The 15,952-nt window shown below is 47.9% G+C and overlaps 1 protein-coding gene and 1 pseudogene across 2 annotated transcripts in view; one reads left to right on the forward strand and one right to left on the reverse strand.

Moving 5' to 3' along the window:
* Positions 1–397: 397 nt before the first annotated feature.
* The window catches only part of EZH1 (enhancer of zeste 1 polycomb repressive complex 2 subunit), a 48,248-nt gene continuing 32,693 nt past the window's right edge, over positions 398–15,952 (reverse strand). The window contains exons 11-21 of one of the 2 annotated variants that reach the window (XM_017867639.1): positions 13,932–14,112; positions 12,998–13,194; positions 10,000–10,091; positions 9,010–9,050; positions 8,064–8,189; positions 6,100–6,278; positions 5,193–5,288; positions 4,709–4,790; positions 3,848–3,928; positions 3,000–3,084; positions 398–2,718 (exon numbers count right to left, since the gene is read on the reverse strand). In XM_017867639.1, the coding sequence (XP_017723128.1) occupies positions 2,658–2,718; positions 3,000–3,084; positions 3,848–3,928; positions 4,709–4,790; positions 5,193–5,288; positions 6,100–6,278; positions 8,064–8,189; positions 9,010–9,050; positions 10,000–10,091; positions 12,998–13,194; positions 13,932–14,112 (1,221 nt within the window). In that variant the 3' untranslated portion in view covers positions 398–2,657. The remainder of the gene's footprint in view (positions 2,719–2,999; positions 3,085–3,847; positions 3,929–4,708; positions 4,791–5,192; positions 5,289–6,099; positions 6,279–8,063; positions 8,190–9,009; positions 9,051–9,999; positions 10,092–12,997; positions 13,195–13,931; positions 14,113–15,952) is intronic. The other variant, XM_017867640.1, reaches the window with a different exon arrangement.
* On the forward strand, positions 15,360–15,727 carry LOC108526760 (60S ribosomal protein L34 pseudogene; annotated as a pseudogene).

Raw genomic sequence — 15,952 nt, forward strand, 5'->3', positions numbered from 1 at the left:
CATGAGTCCTGCTGGTCAGTCACCAGCCTGGTCCGGCCTCCACTCTGAAGCAGGGTTAAGCCTGCTGTGCTCTCAGACACGGAGCCGCTCCAATAAAGCAGAGTGGCAGAGCCCCAGTCTGTGTGTGGTAGCTGGCGTCGTGGTTAGGGGATAAGTGGGATGATTTTAAGGGAACTAACCTGAGGGCTCAGGAATTTCTAGAAGGAGCTCTCGGAATCCTTGCATCACCTTCCAGGGGCTTGACTGACTGGCTCTTGCCAGACCCCCCATCTCCTCCTTTGCCAGATCTCGGTGGGTAACTGGGGATCAGAATGCTGATGCTTTGGCCCGACCTGCTCCTGGACCCCATCCCTGGATCCTTCCAGCCCCAAAGCACACAGTACACAGCTTGCCAAAATGGATTCTAACACTTTATTCAGATAAGATGTCACAAGCCACAGGACTTTTAAAGTGCGTGAAATTTATTGGCAATGAAGCCGCATGTATACCAGGCTCCCCCAGTCCCCACCACCTTGCCCCATCCATCATGACGTGGTGGGGAGGGGTTGAGACCCATCTTTAAAAGTGGAGGACAGCAGGGACAAAGGATGGGAAACTGGAGGAACAGGAGTATTCATGAACTGAAGCTGGGACAGGAGGAGACTGACCACAGTGATTCTGCTCACTGAGGGAAGGGTAGGGTTAGTCTAGTCTCTCAAAGGCTGGTGAAGTTTTTTTTCACCTATTCCTCATGGCCAGCCCCTGGCATTTCAAACAGACCTAACTCCTCCTCTTCATCTTTCTCTGGTTTTCTCCTCTATGAGTGATTTGGAGCCCACAGTCCAGCTTGAGGGTATCCCTGATATGCACAATGAATACAAACCATGGCAGATGCAGATTTCAGGATCATGCTGGGGCCTGGCCTATTTGGGTGGGAAGAGCTTTCTGTCAGGAGTTGCTGAGTGCGGGATGCATGTGTGCCCTCCAGTGTGGTGAGTGAGAGCGAGCGTGTAAGTGTGTGTGCATGTCTCACACCAAACCCTAAGAGGCAGCTGGGTCAGGGGGAACCCCACTTCTTCCTTCATGGGACAACCAGTGGAGTGGGAAGAAGGGGGGCTGTGAGTCTCAGAAAGAAGGAAGAAGCCTGCTCCCTACTATAACACTCCCAGGCCAATCTATACCCGCCCACGCCCTTTCTACCCAGCACACTATTCCTTGTTCCCAGCCAGCCTGGCACACCTACCATGGACACAGGGCAGCTCTTGCTGGCCCCATTCACATGAAATTCTGTGTGAAGCTCGCTCCTCTGCCTCTCCCAGGAGATGAGACAGGACTGGAAGAGAATATCCCGCTCTCTCTTCTTCCCCCTCCCTCAGGAGTGGGATTTGGGCAGGGACCCTAGAGACCTTAGCCCAAACTCTACCCCAATCTATAGACCTTCTAAAATAAATGGTTAAAGTGCTTTGCTCTGCATGAATCCCAGAGAGGGTGGCACCACAGCCTGGAATAGGTGGTCTACCTGCTTCTTCTCCCACTTTACATACCCTCCACCAGTATGTCCTGCACACAGGATGCCAGCCTAAACACGTGCAATTTATCCTCTCACCCAACTCGGAACACATACTCCAACTCACCCTTTCCAAACAGCAGGCACTACAGACAGGAAAGCAGATTACACCAATCTTTCTCCTCTCTAGTCCAGGCCTGTGCCCACCTACCCTGAAGAGATAAGCAACACTGGCCGTTGGGCCTTGCCTCTATGGGGAATGGAAGGCCTGAAAACACCCACAAATTCAGCGAGCCAGGGTGCTCACACCTGCCAGGCACACCCCTAATGCTTCTTCAATAGCAGCATAATGCCTGCCTGCAGCTGCTAAGCCAGAACTTTGGAGGAGCTGGGCACTTGCGTCTGCTCCCTGGAATCTGAAAACACTTCTCCATCTATCTCCAGAGTACACAGAGAAGGCTTTTTCAAAGCCTCCTAGGCCCAAGCATAGCAGTTTAACTACTATCATCTGGCTGGTTCTCCCTCTCTGGCCAAGGAAGGATGGCATAGCTTTCCTTCCCCAAGCCTTGAATGCCTGTATTTAGAACCCACTCTTTCAGTTTGAGCCCTGCCACAAGGGAGGAGGTAGTAAGGTGACCCGTCTACCTCTGAGTTCAGTCAGTGCTGCCTGCCAGGCTCACCTCTAACCCAGACCACTTGTAGGGTCCAGGGACCACGCTTCACTTAGCCTGTCCTCTCCAGGTCTTAGGATCACAGAGGTTTGCCTGCACCCCAATGACATAAGGACGCCTGATGGGGAAAGCTACAATTACAGGCTAGTGCTTGTGGGGAACTGCCTAAGTTGATTCCTGAGGCCCACAACCTGGGGAGCCGACATGAAATCACACATAAGTCATCTACTCCAGCCTGTGCTCATTTCCTCTGAGGCCAGAGAAAGTCTCCCATTTCTGCAACTCTCTCCTGGGAGATCAAGCCCTAGCTGCCTCTGTCTCCCCTCTCATTGAGACAGTTTTGTGCCCACTTGACATGGCAGAGGCCTCACTACAGAGGGAGTGGGTGGGGGGTTTCTCAGTGTGGGAGACACAGTGCAGGAGACTCGAGCAGCAGTGGTGTGAGCATGAAAGCCAAGACAGTGCCGCTACCATAAATGCTGCCATGGGGCCTGGGAGGGCTAAAGGACGTCGGTCTCCCTCTCGATCCCCACGTACTTGAGAGCATCAGCTTGGCTGTACCTGTCCCAGAGCAGGGAGGAGGAACCAGGTTACTCTCATGACTTTTGTGATTGAAAAGGCGGAGTCCCCTTCCGTTTCACTTCCCCTCCCACTCCTTAACGGCTGTTTACAATGGTCCCACTTCTGAGGCAAGGCACCAGATATCAGAACAAGGGACACAGCCTTGTTCACCGGGAGACTCTCCTCCATCCCCATTACCCTCCCTGAGCCTCCAAATCTATTCCAATGCCACTCTTTCCAGTTCCAGGGCCACAACCCAAGGACCATTACTGGCACCTCACCTGTAATCAAAGAAGAGCTCTTCGCCAGCTTGAATTGCCCTCTTGGCAAAGATCCCAATCCGATGGTCTCCATTCACCATGACCACTGCAAGCAGGATAAACCCAAGGCTAGGTTCCTACCCAACTCCAAGTCAATAACCAGTAGGCTTCTGGGTTGATTTTCTCCAAATTCCCAGTGAAAACATGAATTAAGTGGAATTACAAAGTAGTCAATACGGTAGTTGCCTCTAGGCTTTTAGATCTGTTATTATGGCAGAAAAATTATCTTTATTATTATTAGTGGGTTTTTTTTTTTTTTTTTTTTGAGACAGAATCTTGCTCTGTTGCCCTAGCTGGAGTGCAGTGGCATGATCTTGGCTCACTGCAACCTCCGCCTCCAGGGTTCAAGTGATTCTTGTGCCTCAGCCACCTGAGTAGCTGGGACTACAGGTGCATACCACCACGCCCAGCTGATTTTTGTATTTTTAGTAGAGATGGGGTTTCACCATGTTGGCTAGGCTGGTCTTGAACTCCTGGCCTCAAGTCATCCACCTGCCTCGGCCTCCCAAAGTGCTAGGATTACAAGCATGAGCCACCGCACCCAGCCTATTATTATTTGGTGAGATGGGTCTCACTATGTTGCTCAGGCTGGTTAAATCATGTTTGTGGGAAAGTGTTAACGATGTATTCGCTGAAAAAAGCAGATTATAAAACTAAGATTGAGAGGGGCCTAAAATGATCCCAGACATTAATCATGATTATCTCTGGACAAAAAATAGCTCAGCTATGGAAAAGGTTCAACAACGGATGGAAATCACATTAAAGAGGCATCCATCGCCCGCCCCACCTCCCAGGTCACTGGGACTCACCTTTGGCATAACAGTTGGGATTCACTGAATGATTTGCAAATCGAATTTTGTTTCCTTTCCGAGTAGCATCCACTACAAAATCTGTATAAAGTAAAGTAAATCAAGGAAAACCATGAGCACGCTGGCAACTCCACAGCTTCTCAGCCTGAATTTAAAATCAATTAAATAGTAACAAATACTTTAGTCTGATGGGAATTTTGAAGCCCAATGTGCTAACAGAAGCAGAGGAAAGCATGCAGCCTCAGAATTCAGCCTTGTGTGGGAGCTCTCCTTTTGGGTCCCCCCTCTTTGAATTATGGATCTTCTCATCTACCGGGCAGGGAGATTTCTCAGGTAAAGGTGCTCAGTGCTCCTATTATGAACAGAACCCAGAAATGGAGGTTCTTCCAAAGCAAGGGCACTGTGGCCTGTGGGATCCCCGAGTGTGATCCTGCCCCCTTGTTCTGTGCATCTGCTGGAAGATTTGGAGCTGATCTACATTTGGACTACAGCAAGGGCGATCTGGTAGAAAGACCACGTTGGGGCTGGGCGCAGTGGCTCACTCCTGTAATCCCAGCACTTTGGGAGGCCGAGGCGGGTGGATCACTTGAGGCCAGGAGTTCGATACCAGCCTGGCCAACATGGTGGAAATCCAGTCTCTACTAAAAATACAAAAAAATTAGCTGGGCATGGTGGCGGGTGCTTGTAGTCCCAGCTACTCAGGAGGCTGAGGCAGGAGAGTCACTTGAACCCAGGAGGCAGAGGTTGCAGTGAGCCAAGATCATGCCACTGCACTCCAGCCTGGGCAACAGAGCAAGACTCCGTCTCAAAAAAAGGAAAAAAAAAAAGACTACCTTGGAACAAGACAAAGAGACTTCATACCATTATTGAGGTTGAAGAGGAAGCTGGACATGTATTTGTCATAGACCTTTCCGCGACGATCAGCCTCGTCCTGAGAAATGAGCTAGAGAGATAGACAAATAACAAATAGGAGTATCAGGCTGCCTGCTCAGGGCGTGGTGCCCTGTCCCCAGAAAGGGCTGGGTGGTGTCTCACATGGGTGCTTACTGAGTATCACGATGAGAATCATAAGACAGCAAGCTCAAGTTATGCTGTTCCAATTCCCACCCAGGCCGACCAGTTTGAAGGCTGAAGACAGCCCCCCTCATCTCGTGTCTGGAGTTGCCAAAGAGTTGAACAGTGGTTTCAGTACTGCAAACGGTTCTGTGGGATCTCCCCAAGAGGCCATGTGAGAACACAGCTGAGTTATTTAGAGATTAATTCAAAGAAGCCTGGCCCACAGAAAATCAGAGTTTCTCATCAGTCTCCCCTGAGTAAGAATGTGGGCCAAAACTATAGCACTCACCTCACCACAGTATTCAGAAATGAATTCATTCTTCTGCACAGACTCCTTTATGAAGGTGCCCCATCCAGCCACATCTGAGGGGGCCAGCAGCAGGTGCTGGGGAAGAGGGGGCCAAGTCTCAGACTACAGGGTGTGCATGAGTAGGGGTGTGTGCTGGATGTGCACGTGTGTGGTGGGGTGGGATAGAAAGAACCAGTAACTGTTAAGAGGATCTGAAAGCACAAAAACGTCGAAGCCATTCTGTTCTGCTTGGGGGAGAAAAGAAAATGGGAAGTGGTGATGAACGGAAATAGGATATCTCCTCCCCTATCCATGGAGCCCTCCTGGGCCTTAGTCTATAGGAGTTCACTGCGATGTGTGAGGTAAACATAGACGTCACCAAAGGTGCATACACCTCTCAGCTCCTTTTTGTCTGGCCAGTTCAAGGAACCACTTTTCTTTCTTTTTTGGAGATGGAATCTTACTCTGTCCCAGGCTGGAGTGCAGTGATGTGATCTCGGCTCACTGCAACCTCTACCTTCTGGGTTCAACGATTCTCCTACCTCAGCCTTCTGAGTAGCTGAGATTATAGGCGTGCACCACCATGCCTGGCTAATTTTTATATTTTTAGTAGAGACAGGGTTTCATCATGTTGGCCAGGCTATTCTCAAACTCTTAACCTCATGATTCGCCAGCCTCAGCCTCCCAAAGTGCTGGGATTACAGGTGTGAGCCTGGCCAGGAACCACTTTTCTAAACCCTACTGGGACTGAAGCCTTTATTAATTCAGTAAATATGTGTCTTTTAGGATTTATCAAGCACTTTCACATATAAAGCCTCAAAAGAACCAGTGGAAAGAGAATGCTTGGGACCGTTCCTTCCTTCCCCCTCCATTTTATCTGGTGTGGGGTCCTGAGGAAAGGCCTCACCTTCTTGAGGCCACGCTGGATGCTGCAGTTTTTACAGGAAACCACCTTGCAGTCCCAGTGCTCTGAGGCCCCACAGGTGAGACATAGGTCAGGGTCACATTCTCGCACTGCCAGATAGCAAGGACATTGCTTGGTATTGCACTGAGTCTTACAGCGACAGCCAGGGAAACGATTCTGACCTGGGAAGGGAAGACAGGTAAGTCTTAGAAGGGAAATAAGCTAATACTGGGGCTTGTGGTTGACTCAAGGGACAGCAAAGGAGTAATTTTTTTGTGTTCAAGGATGTTTGGCAAAATAAGAGGAAGCTCCCTTCCCAATAATCAAATACACAAGTTTTGTCCATAGAGAACTGAGTGCTTCAAACATTCATGCCTTTGAGTCAAAAAAGCAGGTGTGGTCAGGCATGGTGGCTCATGCCTGTAATCCCAGCACTTTGGGAGGCCAAGGCAGGAGAATCACCTGAGCCCAGGAGTTCAAGACCAGGCTGGGCAACATAGGGAGACCCTGTCTCCACAAAAATTAAAAAAAAAAAATAGCCAGGTGTAGTGGCACATGCCTGCAGTCCCAGCCTTGACGGATGTGGGGGGATGAATTGCTTGAGCCAGGGAGGTTGAGGCTGCAGTGAGCCATAATTGTGCCACTGCTCTCCATCCTGAGCAACAGAGCTGAGATCCTGTCTCAAACAAATTTAAAAAATAAAAAAAAAGCAGGCATAATAATAAAAAAAAGCAGGTATAATAGTAAGTGTCCCCTAGAGATTTCCCCAACAAACTTCTCCCTCCTGCTGAGGTGGAGAGTACCCCAGAGAAAATGAAATCAGTGCTTTTCACTGGCAAAATGTCACCATCAAAACAAGTATAATTTTGAAAACAGAATGCATCCGTTCTATGCTATCCTTCTCCACCCACTGCCCAACCCAGCACAACCACTTCTCTGCTGCGGCTAAGATCACTATCTGCTATGGGTTAGGAGGTATTTCCTCCAGCAAAACCGCCTGGGCACCAAGTTCTGCAAGCTCTGGGGACTGCCATCAAACTGCTCAGCTTTGAGTTGGGAAGGGCATGGTGGGATAAGAAGTGAAAGATAAGTACCTGGATGTCTCTGCTGACATCCAGGCCCCGTCTTCTACCTGATATTAAAACTCCAGCTATTAAATGAAAATAGACATACACAGAATCACAAACAGAAAATATCTGAATTAAAAAAAAATTTTAAACAGTATCCAGAAAAGGGAAACTGGGGCTGTAACTTAAAAAAAAAAAAAGAATCCCACATTTCTTTTCTTTTTGAGACAGAGTCTTGTCCTGTTGCCCAGGCTGGAGTGCAGTGGCACAATCTTGGCTCACTGCAGCCTTTGCCCCCTGGGTTCAAGCGATTCTTGTGCCTCAGCCTCCCAAGTAGCTGGGACTACAGGCATACACCACCATGTCTGGCTAATTTTTGTATTTTTAATAGAGACGGGGTTTCACCATGTTGGCCAGGCTGGTCTTGACTCCTGATCTCAAGTGATCCGCACGCCCAAAGTGCTGGGATTACAGGCAAGAGCCACCACGCCTGGCCTAATTTTTTTTATTTTTAGTAGAGATGGGGTTTTGCCATGTTGGCCAGGCTGGTCTTGAACTCCTGACCTCAGGTGATCTGCTCACCCAAAGTGCTGGGATTACAGGCGTGAGTGGCTGCGCCTGCTGCCCCCCCCCCCATTTCTTAATTCTCCCCTAGAAGACAAAGTTGGGAAAGTATCTGATTTCTGTGTAATTGCTGCTTTTACAATCATGAACCTAAACGTTTTCCAGAAATGACTCTTCTAGAACTCAGGCACTTATTTCATTTGTAGAATCCCTAGAACACAGCAAAGAGAGTATCAGAAGGCTCGTAAGTAGTAAAGGGCACAGGAACGGGGCAAGCCTAGGGCACACTGGTGCCAACTGTTTTGGTAGATTATAGGGAAGACGCAGCACACTTACAGTCTGGGTTGCACTGGCAGAACTTCTCACAGAAATTCTGAGTCATGATGCAGGGGCAGGTGCTGTCACAGGGGCGGTCTGGGTGGTCACAGGGTTGGTAGTTGTACACTTGTGTGGAAGAGTTATCTAGGAGAGAGAACAGAGGAAGACGCTGCTGTGACCATACGCTCCAGCTATCTTCCCTCCCAAGTGTCCAGCTGCCCTGATTCAGAGGACGCTGGTCCTAACAATCTCCTTGGACACACATTTAACACCTGAAGTGAGAAGACAGGGATGACTGTTATTCATAAGCTGCAATGGGGTGGTCTGCTTTGTGGGGAGGATGTGGAGATGCTGCAGAGAAGTATCTAGAAGTGGTGTCAGCTCCTTCCTTTGATAGGTGATAGGGAAGCTATTCTAAACATTAAATGAAGTCTGGAACCTAGCAAATGGCACACTAGAAAAGTCACAGACTGGCCAGGCACAATGGCACATGCCTGTAATCCCAGCGAGGCCAAGGCAGATGGATCATTTGAGGCCAGGAGTTTGAGACCAGCCTGGCCAACATGGTGAAACCCCATCTCTACTAAAAATACAAAAATTAGCCAGGAGTGGTGATACATGCCTGTAATCCCAGCTACTTGGGAAGCTGAGGCAGGAGAATGGCTTGAAGCTGGGAGGCAGAGGTTGCAGTGAGCCGAGATTGTGCCACTGCACTCCAGCCTGGGTGACACAGCAAGGCTCCATCTCAAAAAAAAAAAGAAAAATCACCAATCACAAGGCCCCTAATGCTACCTCCTAAGAGGTCTTCTCAGTTGCAGTGAGAGGCTGAGCTGTTCTCAGTTGCTGCAGAGAATTCTGCAATCTGCGGAAGCGGCACAGGGTCAACAAGTGCAGCTGGAGGTGGGGTAGGGTGATGACCACAGGGTAAGGCTGAACTGCTGAAGAATGCCCTGGTAGAACTTACCTTTCTTCAGCTGAATCTTCCTGCAGTGTGCAGCCCACAATCTGAAAAAGACAGGAAGGATAGGTCTCAGTCACGGCTCTAGGGAGCTCTGTAAATGCAGGTAAATGACAACGTGACTTGCTCTGAGGGACTGTGTTTGATGACTGGGGAGTATCTTCCCAAACCCCTCAACAAGACGACTTTGGTACACAGAAGCAAGAGTCCATCCTAAATCCAGCTGGCCTGTGCTACAAGATTTAAACTTAAACACAACCCCTCCCAAACGAGCAAATAATATAAAAGAACACAACACAGAAACAAAAGAAAGCCCAAGCCTAGCGGTCTATCATAAAGCTATTGTTTGTCTCCTCATCTCTCCCTTTGTCTTTGTGGAGGTGGACATATGGGGGAGTTTCAAGATGGGGAGGTGGGAAGGCCTTTCAGGAATCTTCTCCCAAAGAACTGAAAGGGAGCAGTCACAGAGATTTCCTTCTGTATCTAGAAGTGGTGTCAGCTCCTTCCTCTGATAGGTGATAGTCATTAGGGAACAGAGCCAGGGTACAGAATTTTTTTAAAAAACTTCTAACCTAAGTAAAGGCTAGCTAGAAGACAGTGTTATTATGTAACTCAGAAAAGCAACACAAACCAAACAAATAAATAAACTCTGGTCAGAGTTGAGAAATGGGTAAGGTGGTAATTAAACCAACACGGAGAAATGGCTTCAGAGTGGAGCCATGAGGCTAGCTCATGTCCTATTGGCCAGGAGCTTAAATAGAAAAACAGCCAGTTATGTCATGGTCCACAGCACCTGGGGACAAGCAGAGGGCTGATCCAAGGCACAGACCCTTGGGGAGCACTCAGAAGGCTGGCTCTCAGTCATGTGATGCCAGGCTGATGGGCTTACACAGCCTGTGCGGTTGCTAAAGAGGGAGGCAGATGGGAACTCCAAGGGGAGGTCAGAGCACAGGGAACAGCCTGGCTGTAAAACAAAACACTTTGTCCAACCCTTGCCTGTGCTTTCTTTTCTTCTTCTGTGAGGGGTTCATGAGCTCATCTGTTGGCAGCTTCAGGATAAGCGATTCTTTGACTGCAAACTGAAAGACCTGGAAGAGAAATCCAACAGGGCCTGTCACTCCTCGAGCAAGGGGGTCAGGTAAGTGGCCCAACTGGGTGCTGGTCTTGGGAGGGTTCTGAGGAAATCAGGCAGCTGACTGAGCCTCTTGTCAGTCAGGGAGAGACAGAGTGCCATTGGGAGATTGGGTCACTGGCTCTGAAGTTCATTCCTAATTATTTATCCTGACTCAGGAAAGGAGAAATACTGAGCACAGTAACACCACCCCTGGCCAGAAGCTGTCACCTACTCTTTCTACCAAGCCACGGGTAGAAGAGCGGGCTGATTGTGACCAACAGTATCTTCTTTTTAGGAAGGGCAACTCTGTGCCTTGTGTAACTGAGTGTAAGGCAGGACAGGACAGAACAGGAATGGTTTCAGTGGGCTAAATATTAGCTCCCTCTGTTGGTATAAATATGCCAGAGCTTTGGCCATTTCAATAGGATGAGTTTTTTCTCTTAAAGCACTGGTTTTTAGTTTTTCCTTTTCTTTGTTGGGGCTATTGGCCCTTTGGGGGGATCCTTGAAACTGTAAATATTCTCAGGAAAATACAGACAAGAATATTTTTGCATACAAATCCATAGATGGTTACATTGAGAACCTGTGACTCAGGGAAATAGGTATGAGCTCCAAAATGAAAGCAAAGGGCACTTCAGCTCATGGTTCTTTTTTTTTTTTTTTTTTTTAAGAGAGAGGGTCTCACACTCTTGGCCAGGCTAGAGTGCAGTGGTGCCTTCATAGCTCACTGTAGTCTAGAACTCCTGGGCTCAAGCCATCTTCCTACCTCAGCCTCCTGAGTACTAGGACTACAGGTACATGGCTTTTTTTTCTTTTTTTTTTTTGTAGAGACAGGGTCTCACTTTGTTGCCCACACTGGTCCTGAAATCCTGGCTTCAAGCGATCCTCCCACCGTGGCTTCTCAAAGCACTAGAATTCTAGGTGTGAGCCACCTCGCCCGGTCCATGGTCCTATTAATTGTTCTCAGCACAGGAAACACGAAGTAGAGGCCACAGAGTCTCCTCTCAGAAGCTAGGAAGCCAAAGCACTGGGGTTCCTTTCCTATTGGACGTGCTGGCCCTGACACCTGCCTCCCTGTTCCTGTTCTTCAGTCTGTCTTCTCACTGTGGTCTTTTCCTGTCTCCGGAGCATCAGTGGCTGCTGTCAACTGTGTTTCTCGTGATGGTATGAGTGAGAAGGCTGAGGTCCAGGCCCAGCTATTGGGGGTGATAATTAGAAAATCTAGTGATCGCCAAAATCTAGTGGTGGCTCACATCTTAATTCCAGCACTTTGGAAGGCTGAGGCAGGTGGATGGCTTGAGCCTAAGTTCAAGATCAGCCTGGGCAACATGGTGAAACACCGTCTCTACAAAAAATTTAAGAATTAGCTGGGCTTGGGAGGCTGAGGTGGGTCGATCACTTGAAGTCAGGAGTCTGAGACCAGCCTGGCCAACATGGTAAAACCCCATCTCTACTAAAAAAAAATACAAAAATGCCCAAGCACGTTGGCTTACGCCTGTAATCCCCGCACTTTGGGATGCCGAGGTGGGTGGATCACCTGAGGTCAGGAGCTTGAGAGTAGCCTGGCCAACATGGTGAAACCCCATCTCTACTAAAAATACAAAATTAGCCAGGCGTGGTGGTGCATGCCTGTAATCACAGCTACTCGGGAGGCTGTGGCAGGACAATCACTTGAATCTGGGAGGCGGAGGCTGCAGTGAGCTGAGATCACACCACTGCACTCCAGCCTGGGCAACAGACCAAGACTCCGTCTCAAAAAAATAAAACAAAAAAAAAAAATTAGCTGGGTGTGGTGGCAGACACCTGTAATCTCAGCTACTTGGGAGGATGAGGCAGAAGAATCACTTGAACTTGGAAGGCGGAAGTTGCAGTAAGCCAAGATTATGCCACTGCACTCCCGCCTGGGCAACAGAGCAAGATTCTGTCTCAAAAAACAACAGCAACAACAGGCCGGGCGCGGTGGCTCAAGCCTGTAATCCCAGCACTTTGGGAGGCCGAGACAGGCGGATCACGAGGTCAGGAGATCAAGACCATCCTGGCTAACACGGTGAAACCCCGTCTCTACTAAATAATACAAAAAACTAGCCGGGCGAGGTGGCGGGAGCCTGTAGTCCCAGCTACTCGGGAGGCTGAGGCAGGAGAATGGCGTGAACCCGGGAGGTGGAGCTTGCAGTGAGCTGAGATCCGGCCACTGCACTCCAGCCTGGGGGACACAGTGAGACTCCGCCTCAAAAAAAAAAAAAAAAAAAAACAACAGCAACAACAACAAAAAACCAAATTAGCTAGGCATAGTGGCCTGCACCTGTAGTCCCTGCTACTTGGTTGGCTGAGGGGAGAGGATTGCTTGAACCCAGGAAGCAGAGGTTGCAGTGAGCTATGATCATGCCACTGCACTCCAGCCTGGGTGTCAGAGCGAAACCCTGTCTCAAAGATAAAATGAAGAGAATCTAGTGATAGAAAATGTGGAGAATAAAATGACTGAGGAGGCTGGTGGAGTGGTGGAGGGAGTGGCAGCTGCAGCAGTATGCGTGCTAAAAGAGCCACAGAAAGACCTGGGATTCCCTTCTAAGAAAGGGGTCCACATTTAGAAAGGAGGCCGGAGCCAAAAAACAGAAATAAAAGAGTGCAGGACCCAGAAGCATTAAATAGAGGCCAGACAGAAATGAGCATTCAGCAAGGAGGAGGCGGGTCCCCAAACATCATTAGGCCTGGCACTTGCAGAAGGACCATGTTTGGGAAACTCACAGATGCACAGGCTCATCAGGGACTGAACTTAAGACAACTTCTCTCCAGACACACAGCCTAATAAGATGACAAAGGGCTGGACAGAGCAACATGTGAAAGGAGGGGCCCATTTGTTCTGCTGCTTTCAGACAGTACCTGCTTGCACGTCTTAGTCCCTAGAAGCCTGGCTATTGAACAGAAGTTGTTGAAGTAGGTGCCATGGAAGACTCGAAAAAGAGATTCTTCAGCCCCAGTCCATTCCACAGGCTCCGAGGGTGCTTCCACTACACAGAGCTGAGGTGGGGCTGGACTAGCCTTCTGTTTTGTGGGAGTCTGACAGCGAGAGTTAGCCTCTGAGAAGGGAAGAAATAACAGAATCAGAAGAAGGTAGAATGTAGTTGTCATCAGTAGTTTGTCACAAACTCAGAAGTACTTCATTCTGCTTTAAAGGTAGTATAATAGTTAGGAATGAAAATATTCCCTATCTTTAGGTCAGGCATGGTGACTCACGCCTGTAATCCCCGCATTTTGGGAGGCTGAGATGGGTGGATTCCTTGAGCTCAGGAGTTTAAGACCAGCCTGGGCAACATGGCGAAACCCTGTCTCTACTAAAAAATACAAAAATTAGCCAGGCGGGGTGGCTCACACCTGTAATCCCAGCACTTTAGGAGGCCGAGGCAGGAGGATCACCTGAGGTCAGGAGTTCAAGAACAGCCTGGCCAACATGGCGAAACCTCGTCTTTACTAAAAATATAAAAATTAGCCAGGTGTGGTGGCAGGCGCCCATAATCCCAGCTACTTGGGAGGCTGAGGCAGGAGAATCACTTGAACCTGGGAGGTGGAGGTTGCAGCGAGCCAAGATAGTGCCACTGCACTCCAGGCTGGGCGACAGAGCGAGAGACTGTCTCAAAAAAAAAAAAAAAAAAAGAAAGAAAGAAAAGAAAACATTCCCCATCTTTACTGTTTACAAAACTTGTAGAAAGGATTTATAATTTTTAAGAGGTAGTAAAGTTAAGTGTCAGGCAGTGATCCTGGGTTTACCAGAGTCCTTGCATGGAAAGAAAAAGTCTTCATTTTCTGTTCATCGTACCAGAAGAACTGGAGGCCCAGTCATTGCCTGTGTCCCTGTCACTGTCTCCTTCTTTAGTCTCAGCCACAGCAGAGGCTGAGGCGTTGGAGCAGGAAGCACTGACCATGTGGTGCCTTCTCCGGCGACGACCAGAGCACTTGGAGCGGGGGTTGTGGAGCATGGCATACTCCTTTGCTCCTTCCTGCAGTGGACACATTACAGACAGGAAATAGGAACAGGCCCAGAGTCACCATGTTGATCTCATCATCACAAACCTTCATTTTTACAACATCTGTGCTTAAATACAGTAATAGTGTCTTTTCTCTTTCTCTGTACCATATAATAAGTATGATCATGTAACAATGAGAGAGCTGATTAACAAAACTCAAAAACATATTTTTTCACAAAAGAGTTGTCCTAGGCCGGGCGCGGTGGCTCAAGCCTGTAATCCCAGCACTTTGGGAGGCCGAGACGGCGGATCACGAGGTCAGGAGGATCGAACCATCCTGCTAACACGGTGAAACCCCGTCTCTACTAAAACTACAAAAACTAGCCGGCGAGGGTGCGGGCGCCTGTAGTCCCAGCTACTCGGATGGCTGAGGCAGGATAATTGCGTAAACCGGGAGGTGGAGCTTGCAGTGAGTGAGAATCTGGCCACTGCACTCCAGTCCGGCGATAGAGCGAGATCTTCCGCCTCAAAAAAAAAAAAAAAAAAAAAAAAAAAAAAAAAAGAGTTGTCCTATAATCTTTTTGTGTGTGTGTGTGAGACAGGGTCCCTCTCTGTTGCCCGGGCTGGAGTGCAGTGGCCTGTTCATGACTCACTGCAGCCTCGAATTCCTGGGCTCAAGTGATTCCCTTGCCTCAGCCTCTCAAGTAATTAGGCCCACACGCACATGCCCCCATGCCCAGCTAATGTCCTATAATCTTAAAAAAGATATAATCTATGCATCTGTGTCTTCAATTTTCCTGTGAGTTGTATCTAAAATTAACTTGCGTGTTAGTTGTTTGGAATTTGAGAACACATTCTCCTATGGATGAAGAAATGAGATTCAGAGAGGGGAAAAAACTAGCTTGAGAGTATGTAGCTAATAGTTCCAGAGGGGTATAGGAATCAGGGCTCCTTGTCTCCCTAGGCCACTATTCTTTCCATTCTACCATACTTTCTCTGTTTCCTTAATAAAATGTGTAATGCTTAATCTGTACAATCTTACTACTTAATTTTGAAACTTCCTCCCAAATCTGTGTATGAAACTCAGAAGAACATTGTTTCATTATTTCACAGCTATCACCCCCTTTTTAAAAAAATGAAATAATTATCACTCAGCTAGATCATCAATATATTCTCATCAGACTTGGTTTTCAAAGACTTCCTAGCTGTTTCTGAAAACTAAATCTATTTCTACAAAATAAAGGTTTATCTTCCAGGGACATTGTCTAGAGGCACTCAGAATGGTCCAGCATTTGACATACATGTAGGCTTTTCTACAATACAGCCTTTAACAAAACCAGGCTCTCCTGAGCCCCTGGTAATATAACTGATTACCTTTATACCAAGAGGGTTGGGAAAGCACTGAAATCTGCATGTGGAGTGTGCCCAGCAGACTTCGAGGGGTTTGTGCTATGAGACCTAAAGTTCCTATGAGATTGTCCAAAACAAAAAAGCACGTCAGCAGGGCCTGTGGTGTATCCATGTGTGCTGAATGTATTGGTACAGGAGCAAGTGTGCGCTCCTTATTGAGGAGCAGAAAATTGTTGTGGAAGTGTTGAAGGCACAGAGTCAGAAAACTCAATTTAAAAATGAAGCTTTTTTTGAGTAATAAAATGAAAAAAAAAACAGGTTAACCATCATTGAGGAGATTTGGAATTTGGAATAATATACAGTAGGGCCTAAAGGAAATTCCAAAAGAGAAGTTTTGAAATTAACTGAGCCTGATATTATGTGCCTATGGTGTGTGTGAAGTATACAGTATCACTTATACTATTTTAAACATATATATATATATATATATATATTTTTTTTTTTTTTTTAAAAAAAGTTTTCC

The sequence above is a fragment of the Rhinopithecus bieti genome, unplaced genomic scaffold (genome assembly GCF_001698545.2).
Source record: "Rhinopithecus bieti isolate Rb0 unplaced genomic scaffold, ASM169854v2 scaffold_4544, whole genome shotgun sequence".
NCBI lineage: Eukaryota > Metazoa > Chordata > Mammalia > Primates > Cercopithecidae > Rhinopithecus > Rhinopithecus bieti.